The following is a 12939-nucleotide window of genomic DNA, read 5'->3' as shown; positions in this document are numbered from 1 at the left end:
GATATTATTATTCACAGGGCCCTGCGTTAAGGCTCCTTTCATTACTGTTTGGGATGATAGCCCATGAGAGGTCATCATTTGAGGATGATAGCTCCTGAATTCGCAGGTCAACTCCATATCATCATGCATGACAGGTCAAAAGGAGGTCAGAAACTCAGTGATTAAGGGCTTTCCATCTGCTCAGGATGGATTCACATTCAACGAGCCCCTTGTGCTTCCCCCTCATCAGCTCTAATGTAGCTCACCTGCATCCCAATTTAATTTGACACTAATCTAAATTCAGTGCTGGTACAGTGATAGGCTGCAGACTAATTCAGTCCCAGTTGGATCCAGTGGTGTAAAGTACTTAAGTAAAAATACTTTAAAGTACTACTTAAGTAGTTTTTTTTATTTACAGTATATATCTGGACTTTACTATTTATATTTGACAACTTTTACTTCACTACATTCCTAAAGAAAATGATGTACTTTTTACTCCATACGTTTTCCCTGACACCCAAAAGTACTCGTTACATTTTGTATTCGTTTAGCAGGACAGGAAATTTGTCTAATTCACACACTTATCAAGAAAACATCCCTGGTCATCCCTACTGCCTCTGATCTGGTGGACTAAACACATGCTTTGTTTGTAAATTATGTCTGAGTGTTGGAGCGTGCCCCTGGCTATCCGTAAATTTTAAAAACAAGAAAATGGTGCCGTCTGGTTTGCATAATATAAGATATTTGAAATTATTTATACTTTTACTTCTGATACTTAAGTATATTTTAGCTGTTACATTGACTTTTGATACTTAAGTATATTTAAAACCAAATACCTTTAGACTTTTACTCTAGTAGTATTTTACTGGGTGACTTTTACTTTTATTTGAGTCATTTTCTATTACGGTATCTTTACTTTTACTCAAGTATGACAGTTAGGTACTTTTTCCACCACTGGTTGGATCTAATGCAATCACTAGAATTCTCTAATAAGGAAGCTGACTGGTTTGGTTCATTGACATTTTCCATCTCAGTCCCCAGGATCCTTCCTGGATATGTGAACATGTCCTGCTTTAGCGCTGTACATCCCATCACTACACTCTAACAGATGATCTCTGTATCCCTGGTCCTTTACCTTCAGCCTCATGTCCCGGGTGTGTCTCTCCAGCTCTCTCCGCAGCTCCTCCTTGGTCAGTTTGTCCACGTCTATTATGGAGTGTTTCCAGTCTATCTGTTCCACACTGTGGGGGTCATGGGACACATACTGACCAATCTTCACCTTTCTCAAGGTGTGCCAGTAGCCCCTGTAGGCCCCCTCAAACTCCTGCACCAGGTCAGCCAGCGTGCGGAACTCCAGGGGTTTGAACATGAGGTCCTCCCGCCGGCTGATGCCCAGTGCCCCGAAGCGGCCACCGCTGTGCACCCCCAGCACGATGTGGCAAAAGTGGTTCCCTGAGAACTGCGTCTTAAAGCTGAGGGGGAAGCGCTCCACACCCGGCATGCTGTTGCTGAGGTAACTGGGACAGGCAAGGTCAAGGAAATGGAAACCCATATTATAACTTACCTGGTTGTATGCTCACACTGGAGTGCTCCTTTACAGGGTAACATAGACAACAGTTTTCAAGCTCCAATGATCTGTTTTTTAAACAAGAATACATTAGTCACATACAGTAGTCTCAGACTGTAAGCACACAAGTCAGTTCTAATCACATAATACTTGGATGCCCTGGTTGTGCCCATAAAGCTTTGTCTTATCTAAATCCCTGTTACCACACTGTTTGGGGCATCACTCTGGGCTATTTTTAGTTTCCCATAAACACTCAGTTGGAAAACAACATTTCCAGGTCATCATTTATCCTCACCCCATTCCTAAGTCTCCAAAATTTGACAAAAAAAGGATGTGCAGGTAAAAACACGGGCATAAGAAGCTCATTACAATTTCCACGTGCTGTCGGTGTGACCCATGGAATACCTAAGCTAATTAAAGGAAAGGATACATTCCAAGGATCACTGCCTCCAGACACTTGATTGGTAGTGACTCCCGGATCATCTCCTTGGCGATGTCCATCAACCTACACAGAATTTGAGGGTTAGAATACACCCGAAGGAAAAGGCAACAAAATAGTCTACACTAAAGGTAATAATTCTAAACATGGATTCTAAATGGCCTGAAGGACATTTGAACATATTACAGGACATTTGTATGCATGCAAAGAGAAAATGATTACCTCCTTTAGGCGAAACTATTGATTACTAAAAAGATCTCAAAGCTTAGAAAACTGGCATTTTGAAAAACATTTCAATAAAATCGTCTGGTGCTAAATGTCACAAACTGAGTGGATGAGCAAGCAAAATGTACTAGAAGCTCCTGCCCGGGAAACAGATCCTATTAGGCTATGATAACAGTTCCTGTCCCCTCAGCCCTGGGGTGCAACAGACATCCAGTTCCTTCAGCTTCTGTCATGATCAGCACAACTAGAAAGCAATTGGTAAACATCCTCAGCTGCTTCTTCTGTTTGCTGCCTCTGTGGCCTCTCTGCAGCTCCAGGAAAAGCTATTGCGTCAAACCCTGAGATTCTCTCTGGCGGACAACAGTCATGTCACTTACACTGTCTGACATTTACAAACAATTAGGATCATCAAAGAGCTAAGCTAAAACGAAACGTTAGGAAACATTAATTGGATAGAAGAAACTGTGTTTACGCAGTAAGAGGCCTGCTCTTCTTGATTTCAAAAAACTGTGTTCCTGTGTGATTGTACCTGTAGGATATTGTTAAGTACAAAGAATGCAGAGGGAGTGAAACAACATGGAACTGTTCAAACACAACTAAACATTTTCTAATGGGGAATAAAACCATGTTAAGTGATTTCTGATATTCATAGTTCCTCATTTGTGAATTATGGATGAGCTTCTTGAGCTGAGAGGTGCTAATGTTTATGCTTAAAATAGATTATAGCCTAAACATGGCCGACATTCTGAGATGTTGTGACATAAATTGATATTGTCCTAAAAAGACGGAGTCAAACAAGTATGAAGTACATATGAACTATTTTACTGGTCATTCACCACCATAATACTTATTCAGTACATCTACTGTGTGTGGCCCAGTTTCCATAGCATGGAATCAGCTTGTGCCTATGTCTATGAATTATGTATGAAGCTTAAAGCAATACATAATACAGTGCATGGCTAACATATATTTCTGAAGACCTATCTTGAATTCCAACCCAGAGCATAGTGTGCTTGCATCATGCATGGAATTTAGAATCTTTACACATTCATGTTTGATCAACCTAATGTATATTTTGTCGACATATCTGGATATGTCCTAGACTGTTCAGCCCACCCTGTCAATCATAAAAACTGACCATGACCAACAACTGCACCTTGAGGTCCAATGAATAGTCATAGCTTTATCTCGGCTACCTGGGCTATCATTGGTTCAGAGCTTGGCAATAGTGACAAGCAGTTCTACCATTCCAGGCAAAGGATACTGCAAATCCCTGATGTATTTCTGTATGGCTTCTAGGCGCTGTGGGATACTGGTGGTTGGCTGGTATGTAGGCACACTCAGTGTTGGAATCTATGGGGGAGAGGCAGAGCACAACCAGAGGCATTAGTATCACACAATCCCTATATTTATAGAGTTGGAGAATGTCCACTTGTTTAACCTAACAACCATGTTTTTTTTACTTTTAACCCATGATCATTATCTTAATTGTTCCCAATGGCGAGTCTATGGTTGGCAGGTAGCCTAACGGTTAAGTGTGATGGGGTTTAACTGAAAGGTTGCTGGTTCAAATCACCAAGCCAACTAGGTGAAACATCTGTTAATGTGCCCTTGAGCAAGGCATGTAACCCTAATTGAGCCTGTAAGTCGTTCTGGATAGGAGTGTCGGGTAAAATGTCTCAAAATGCATACATTAATTGAATATATGATGGAATTCCTCATAAGCACAGAGGGAGCATTTATCCTCTTCTGGACCAAACAGCATCAGTAAATCTAGTGGCATGTTTATCTGCATGGTCTGTAATGTATATTTTGACAGCTTTATCCACTTGGTTTTGGTCCGAAAATAATGTAATTTTGTATAATGAAATTCTTAACTGGAATGTGCAGTCGGAGACACACTTAGTATACTTAACGAAAACAAACAACCCATCATTGACAATAGTCAGTGCATGTCTTCAAGCATACAGTGCATTCGGAAAGTATTCAGACCCCTTGACTTTTTCCACATTTTGTTACGTTACAGGCTTAATCTAAAATGGATTAAATTGTTTTTTTTCGTTGTCAATCTATACACAATACCCCATAATGACAAAGCAAGAACAGGTTTTTAGAATTTAAAAAAATGAAATATTACATTTACATAAGTTTTCAGACCCTTTACTTAGTACTTTGTTAAAGCGATTACAGCCTCGCGTCTTCTTGGGTATGACGCTACAATTTTGGCACACCTGTACTTGGGGAGTTTCTCCCATTCTTCTTTGCAGATCCTTTCAAGCTCTGTTAGGTTGGATGGGGAGCGTTGCTGCACATCTATTTTCAGGTCTCTCCAGAGATGTTCGATCGGGTTCAAGTCCGGGCTCTGGCTGGGCCAGTCAAGGACATTCAGAGACTTGTCCCAAGGCCATTCCAGCATTGTCTTGGCTGTGTGCTTAGGGTCATTGTCCTTTTGGAAGGTTTACCTTCGCCCCAGTCTGAGGTCCTGAGCACTCTGGAGCAGGTTTTCATCAAGGATCTCTTTGTACTTTGCTCCATTCATCTTTCCCTCGATCCTGACTAGTCTCCCAGTCCCTGCTGCTGAAAAACATACCCACTGCATGATGCTGCCACCACCATGCTTCACCGTAGGGATGGTGCCAGGTTTCCTCCAGACGTGATGCTTGGCATTCAGGCCAAGGAGTTCAATCTTGTTTCTCATGGTCTGAGAGTCCTTTAGGTGCCTTTTGGCAAAGTCCAAGCAGGCTGTTGTGTATTTTACTGAGGAGTGGCTTCCGTCTGGCCACTCTACCATAAAGGCCTGATTGGTCGAGTGCTGCAGAGATGGTTGTCCTTCTGGAAGGTTCTCCCATCTCCACAGTGGAACACTGTCAGAGCGACCATCGGGTTCTTGATCACCTCCCTGACACAATCCTGTCTCGGAGCTCGACAGACAATTCCTTTGACCTCATGGCTTGGTTTTTGCTCTGACATGCACTGTCAACTGTGAGACCTTATATAGACAGGTCTGTGCCTTTCCAAATCATGTCCAATCAATTGAATTTACCACAGGTGGACTCCAATTAAGTTGTAGAAACATCTCAAGGATGATCAATGGAAACAGGATGCACCTGAGCTCAATTTTGTATCTCATAGAAAAGGGTCTGAATATTTATGTAAATAAGGTATTTCAGTTTATTTTTTATATATTTTCTGAAATGTCTAAAAACCTGTTTTTGCTTAGTCATTATGGGATATTGTGTGTCGCTTGATGAGGAAATGTTTTTATTTAATCCATTTTAGAATAATGCTGGAACAAAATGTGGAAAAAGGGAAGGGGTCTGAATACTTTCCAAATGCACTGTATAGTCAATTAACATTCCATTCATATGGTTGATTTACTGAATGCATTATATACAGGTGAGGAAAAGGCATGGACAGCTCAACTGGATTCTGCATGCCTGTATGTTGCGTGACAGAAAGGTGAGAAGTGCTCCTCCAGAATATGTAGCGTTTAAATAACTGGTGTACATTTGGAAGGGTCTAAACCTGTCTCTTATACACATCTAGATGTGTATAAGAGACAGCCCCACTGTGGTCCTCAGCATCCCGCCACACAACGGACCCCAGTCCTGGAACCTGGCTGGCACAAATGGCTTACAGCCTCGCCCTTTAACTGTCAATCTGATTGCAGTTTCTCAGCAAGTAACACTCCCACAGCAGGTGAGAAACATGAGCAATTCATGACACGCTGGGTACTGTCTCTTATACACATCTAGATGTGTATAAGAGACAGGTAGAGTTCTCAACAGTCAGGCAGGGTGTCTAGCTAGGTCAGGACTTCACCTTCATCCTACCTTGGGCAGATCACTGGCTCCCCGGATGCGTTTCCCTATGGCCTCACCATTAGGGTGAATCCGGGCCACATGCCTCCACATCTGCTCCCAAGTCTCCTCATCCACCGGTAGGCCTCCCCTGTTCACAAAGAAGGGCACACCTCCATCCCGCAAGTCCTCTTCACCTTCATCCTCCTGCTCCTCATCTCTCTCCTCCACCCCCACACACCCCACTGTGGTCCTCAGCATCCCGCCACACAACGGACCCCAGTCCTGGAACCTGGCTGGCACAAATGGCTTACAGCCTCGCCCTTTAACTGTCAATCTGATTGCAGTTTCTCAGCAAGTAACACTCCCACAGCAGGTGAGAAACATGAGCAATTCATGACACGCTGGATATGTAGGACTTTGCAAAACTGCAGGCTGTAGCCTATTAGTCTCCCAATTCAAATACTGTGCCTCATGAACAAAATGGCACACAGATTTGAAAATATGTTCCATATGTTGTTACAATTGTCCACTTAAGTTGTCAGATGAGTTCAACTTCAAAAACATGAAATGCTTCCAAAATCAGAGATTAAAGGGTATTTTTGCTACATCAATAGTCATAATCACTATCTGATCAATATGGGTATTGGCACTTTAGAAAAATCACAATGATCTATAAGATGCAGATTAAGTCAAGTATATCACTGAAAAACATGAAACTACACAAAAATTATCAAAACTAGAAAAGGCGTGAACTGGCAGCCAACATTCAACACATTATACTAGGCCTACAACATCGAGGATAAATTCAGCACCTTGGAAATAATGAATACACACAATGCCTACAACATAACGGAAAAAATAGCAGTCTTCCAACAGGGTAGGCCACAACAAACTACTGTATTACAATGCACTAATACCCGGCACCGTTATCCCAGAGCGGTGATTCCGTCTATATCCAAAACGCCGGGAAAGATTCGATCTGACATTTCTTCGACACTCTGCTTAGCCGGTGGCGCATTTCAGTCCAGTCCATTTGACATTATATTCTTCTTGTCAGTCCAAGTCATTGTCCAGTTTGAACGCCCATGGCTTCACAGTAGCGAGTGCTGATCTCATGCCTGCTACAATATTGCGCCGCTCAGACACTCCCAGAACCCAGCAGCTGCGCATGCTCTATTTGACGGATTACATCTTCCACGACATGCACATTTCGTCTACTGTGGGTGGCGTTAGCCAAACTAAATTACTCCTCTATTACAGACAAATGATGAGCGGAAAATGCATTAGTCTATTGATAAATTTACTGTGAACCGCAATGGCTTGCAGGTACTTGATATGCCAGCACAGTGGGCAGCTATTATATTAACATTTAACAGCAAATATATTGTATTGGCATCATTCTTGGATACTTTACATGCAGCAAAGCTCAATGGCTGTATAATAAATGCATTCTCCAAGTTATCAAAGCTCTAGGAGTACTATAGTAGAAAAACTGGAGACATTTTACTTCTCCCATTAATTTATTGCACTTTTATGGGACAAAAATTAGGTTTGGATTGGTAAAAAAACACAGCCAGAATAAGCTTGCAAAAAATATTATGTCATTCCTTTTTTCATAAAAAAAAAAAAACAGCATGAACTCAAGTCCTTTGACAATATACAATAAGCAGGCAATCAAATCGTCCTCGACAGAAGCCACAGTCCAACTGGAATTTAAATTCTATGTCCATCCATTGAATGTTAAAATCTTGGAGCACCATAGTCATCAGGCATTCTTTCAATGTTGAACCTGTGAAGAAATATTGTTAGACATGGTTTAAAGATCATGGTATAAGGTATTTTATCTTGCTATACATTTTACTACTATACACTGAGTATACAAAACATTAAGAACACCTGCTCTTTCCATGACAGACTAACCAGATGAATCCAGGTGAACGCTATGATCCCTTATTGGTCACTTGATGAATCCAGTTCAAATCAGTGTAGATGAAGGGGAGGAGACAGGTTAAAGAATGATTTTTAAGCCTTGAGACATGGATTGTGTATGTGTGTCATTCAGAGGGTAAACAGGCAAGACAAAATATTTAAGTGCCTTGGAATGGGGTATGGTAGTAGGTGCCAGGCGCACCGGTTTGTGTCAAAAACTGCAACGCTGCTGGGTTTTTCACACTCAAAAGTTTCCTGTGTATATCAAGAATGCTTCACCACCCAAAGGACATCAAGCCAACTTGACAACTGTGGGAAGCATTGGAGTCAACATGGGCCAGCATCCCTGTGTAACGCTTTCGACACCTTGAAGAGTCCATGCGCAGACAAATTGAGGCTGTTCTGAGGGCAAAGGGTGGGGGGCATTGGTGCTCAATATTAGAAAGGTGTTGCTAATTATCCATTACTAGTGTTCAATGATTCATTGAACACTAGTAATTTATGTTAATTCTGACCTATGGTTGGAGATGTACTCCTGGGATCTTTCTGATTCTTCTCTTTAGGTCTCTGTCCACAGTTGCCAGGGTGTAGCACTTGTGCTGTGAAAGACAAACAATTTAATTGATGCTCTTCTCTGGTATAAAACCAGTGTTCTAATAACTAGAGGGTTCACCTGATATACACAGAATAAAAATATAAAACGCAACATGGACCAAATTCATATATGAACTGTAACTCAGTAAAATCTAAGGAAATCAGTCCATTGAAATAAATAAATTAGGCCCTAATCTATGGAATTCACATGACAGGGAATTACAGATATGCATCTGTTGGTCACAGATACCTTAAAAAAAAGGTAGGGGCGTGGAGAAAAAAATACAGTCAGTATAACCACAATTTGCCTCATGGAAATCAGGCTGTTGATTGTGGCCTGTGGAATGTTGTCCCACTCCTCTTCAATGGCTGTGCGAAGCTGCTGGATATTGGCGGGAACTGGAACACGCTGTCGTACATGTCGATCCAAGCATCCCAAACGTGCTCAATGGGTGACATGTCTGGTGAGTATGCAGGACAGCTTCCATGAATTGTGTACAGATCCTCGCGACATGGGGCTGTGCATTATCATGTTGAAACATGTGGTGAAGGCAGCGGATGAATGGCACGACAATGGGCCTCAGGATCTCGTCACAGTATCTCTGCATTAAAATTGTCTGGTAACACCTCTGGTGGACACAGGATTCGAACAGACAGTGGCAAGTCAAATTCAAGAACGTAAGTACTTTTTCAAGCCCTAATATTTATTTTCAAGGAACATCCCCCTCTTCAAAGGGGGAGACACTCTAGACCCAAACTGTTACAGACCTATATCCATCCTGCCCTGCCTTTATAAAGTCTTCGAAAGCCAAGTTAACAAACAGATCACGGACCATTTCTAATCCCACCGTACCTTCTCCACTATGCAAATCTGGTTTCCGAGCCGGTCATGGGTGCACCTCAGCCACGCTCAAGGTCCTAAACGATATCATAACAGCCATCGATAAAAGACAGTACTGTGCAGCCGTCTTCATCGACCTGGCCAAGGCTTTCGACTCTGGCAATCACCGCATTCTTATCGGCAGACTCAATAGCCTTGGTTTCTCAAATGACTGCCTCGCCTGGTTCACCAACTACTTCTCAGATAGAGTTCAGTGTGTCAAATTGGAGGGCCTGTTGTCCAGACCTCTGGCAGTCTCTATGGGGGTGTCACAGGGTTCAATTCTCGGGCCGACTCTTTTCTCTGTGTATATCAACGATGTCGCTCTTTCTGCGGGTGATTCTCTGATCCACATCTACGCAGACGACACCATTCGGTATACATCTGGCCTTTCTTTGGACACTGTTAACAAACCTCCAAACGAGCTGCAACGCCATACAACACTCCTTCCGTGGCCTCCAACTGCTCTTTAGTGCTAATAAAACAAAATGCATGCTCTTCAACCGATCGCTGCCAGCACCCGCCTGCCCGACTAGCATCACTACTCTGGATGGTTCTGACTTAGAACATGTGAACAACTACAAAATACCTAGGTGTCTGGTTAGACTGTAAACTGTCCTTCCAGACTCACATTAAGCATCTCCAATCCAAAAATAAATCTAGAATCGGCTTCCTATATCGCAACAAAGCATCCTTCACTCATGCTGCCAAACATACCCTTGTAAAATTGACTATCCTACCGATCGTTGGCGATGTCATTTACAAAATAGCCTCCAACACTCTACTCAGCAAATTGGATTTAGTCTATCACAGTGCTATCCGTTTTATCACCAAAGCCCAATATACTACCCACCACTGCGACCTGTATGCTCTCGTTTGCTGGCCCTCGCTACATATTCGTCGCCAAACCCACTGGCTCCAGGTCATCTATAAGTCTTTGCTAGGTAAAGCATTGCCTTATCTCAGCTCACTGGTCACCATAGCAACACCCACCCGTAGCACACACACTCCAGCAGGTATATGTCACTGGTCATCCCCAAAGCCAACACCTCCTTTGGCCGCCTTTACTTCCAGTTCTCTGCTGCCAATGACCAGAACGAATTGCAAAAATCACTGAAGCTGGAGACTTATATCTCCCTCACTAACTTTAAGCATCAGCTGTCAGAGCAGCTTACGGATCACTGCACCTGTACACAGCTCATCTGTAAATAGCCCACCCAACTACCTCATCCCCATATTGTTATTTTTGTTGTTGTTGCTCTTTTGCACCCCAGTATCTCTATTTGCACATCTATCACTCGTGTTAATGCTAAATTGTAATTATTTCACCACTCTGGCCTATTTATTGCCTTACCTCCCTAATCTTACTACATTTGCACACACTGTACATTTTTCTATTGTGTTATTGACTGTACGTTTGTTTATCCCATGTGTAACTCTGTGTTGTTGTTTGTGTCACACTGCTTTGCTTTATCTTGGCCAGGTCGCAGTTGTAAATGATAACTTGTTCTCAACTGGCCTACCTGGTAAAATAAAGGTGCAATAAAAATAAAATACATTTGTAATAGTTCCTATTATGCAATTGTTTCTAGTCGCCACCAGATGGCAGTAGATCTCCATAACTTACTATACATCACAACCTTAAACAGAACTTGTCACTACATACATGAGTGGTAAGTCAGTACTGATGATGTTGAATTATATAAACTGTAACTCAGTAAAATCTTTGAAATTGTTGCATTTATATTTTAGTTTACATGGCAATAATATTAAAATTGTCTTTAACATAAATATTTTGCCATGCAGAATTGAATCTACAGTTGCCCGTCATTTTAGCTATCGATGTACCTTTGGAGGTGCCTAATCAGTCAGTTCTGTACCTGCCTAGCTGAGTGGTAGTATGGGTGAAATGAGTGAGCTTGCCTGGAAACCAGAGAGCGAAACAAGAAACAAAGCTCAGTAGTCTGCCTGGGAATTAATTTGCAAGACCAATACATTTTTCTAATATTTTTCATATTTGATCCTTTTCTGTTCTCCTCTCATTTTAATTCAAGGACCAACTTCAAAAATGTCAGATTTATGTTATTGCAGTACTTCAATTTGTGTGGCAAATTCAAGGACTTTAAGCACCTTGTACAAACCCTGTGGACATTCATGCAGTCAGCATGCCAATTGTATGCTCCCTCAAAACATGAGACATCTGTGGCATTGTGTTGTGCGACAAAACTGCACATTTTAAAGTGGCCTTTTATTGTCCCCAGCACAAGGTGGATCTGTGTAATGATCATGCTGTTTAATAAGCCACACCTGTGAGGTGAATGATTACCTTGGAAAAGCATAAAGGCTCACTAACAAGGATGTAAACAAATTTGTGCACACAATTTGAGAGAAATAAGGTTTCTCAATATGGAACTTTTATTTCAGCTTATGAAACATGGGACCAACACTTTACACGTTGCGTTTATATATTTGATCAGTATAATATTATTGTCAATTTAGTACATTAAATGACATTACCTGTGTTACCCTTTAAACTAAACAGTCATCAGCGTAAGTTCCTTTGTGGTTGCATGGCAGTTGTTCGAACCAAGGATCCTTGGCTATCCTACAGAAACAGACAAATATTTATCTATCAAATACTTCCCCTATGGAACATCGATAATAACCCTCTAAACCAGTGGAAGTTGCTGAGGGGAGGACAGCTCATAATAATGGCTGGAACAGAGCAAACGGAATGGCATCAAACACATGGAAACCATGTGTTTTATGTTGTTGATACTCTTTCCACCTATTCCGACCCAGCCATTACCACGTGCACGTCCTCCCCAATTAAGGTGCCACCAACCTCCTGTGCTCTGATCATGTGTTTATGTCTGAATGTCTAGATGTATCTGGGTGTTGGTCTTCACAACAGGCTAGTTACCTTAGAGTTACTCGATACTTCATCCCCAGTTTCTCTATCTCAGCCATTACACAGTCTGTGATGCATGGGATACCTTGATGATAATTTAAAATATACAGTTATTGCCTAATAGGGTTACATTAATTGAGTTTCAGCTGAATAAACTTTTCCAGATACTCACATTTGGCGTACAGGCAGTCCATCATTGACTGAACTATGTCGAGTTTAGCCTTGATGGAGAAGTTGACAAAATTGGTGTCGACGAGGATGTGATAAGGGGGACCAAGCTGACTGTTGTACTGGAAGAACAGCCATGATGCATATTTTGGCCTGCAGGTCTGAAAGGAATGTGTGAACACACAGTAAGAAGGTATCAACTTATAATCAATCATGTGTTCACAATATATTGAATATCAGTTAAGAACTTTTGGTACATTTATATTTGTTTACTCAGATGTACTTACACTTCTTTTTCCTTTATTTCTTAAGGATCGTTCTTTTTTTTCACCTGTACTTTGGTACGGTCTTTCTCTTTTCTAAAGAAACACAGTCATTACCATAGAAATTCAAACTGGAGAGATCATGATAGATAAGTTAGCTATGTCTTATTCAAAGTAGAGA

The 12939-nt window shown here is 41.6% G+C and overlaps 1 protein-coding gene across 4 annotated transcripts in view; it reads right to left on the bottom strand.

The window, feature by feature from the left end:
• The window catches only part of vash1 (vasohibin 1), a 541933-nt gene that overhangs the window by 5151 nt on the left and 523843 nt on the right, over window positions 1-12939 (bottom strand). For 2 of the 4 annotated variants that reach the window (XM_070443356.1, XM_070443355.1), the window contains exons 3-11: window positions 12783-12854; window positions 12500-12656; window positions 12340-12412; window positions 11934-12021; window positions 6044-8541; window positions 3475-3563; window positions 2683-2739; window positions 1977-2051; window positions 1115-1496 (exon numbers count right to left, since the gene is read on the bottom strand). In XM_070443356.1, the coding sequence (XP_070299457.1) occupies window positions 1115-1496; window positions 1977-2051; window positions 2683-2739; window positions 3475-3563; window positions 6044-6271 (831 nt within the window). In that variant the 5' untranslated portion in view covers window positions 6272-8541; window positions 11934-12021; window positions 12340-12412; window positions 12500-12656; window positions 12783-12854. Of the gene's footprint in view, window positions 1-1114; window positions 1497-1976; window positions 2052-2682; window positions 2740-3474; window positions 3564-6032; window positions 8542-11933; window positions 12022-12339; window positions 12413-12499; window positions 12657-12782; window positions 12855-12939 lie in introns of those variants that run through there. The other 2 variants (XM_023986582.2, XM_070443357.1) reach the window with 2 other exon arrangements.

This window comes from Salvelinus sp. IW2-2015, linkage group LG4q.2 (genome assembly GCF_002910315.2).
Source record: "Salvelinus sp. IW2-2015 linkage group LG4q.2, ASM291031v2, whole genome shotgun sequence".
Classification (NCBI taxonomy): Eukaryota; Metazoa; Chordata; class Actinopteri; order Salmoniformes; family Salmonidae; genus Salvelinus; species Salvelinus sp. IW2-2015.
This window is presented reverse-complemented; position numbering and strand designations above follow the sequence as displayed.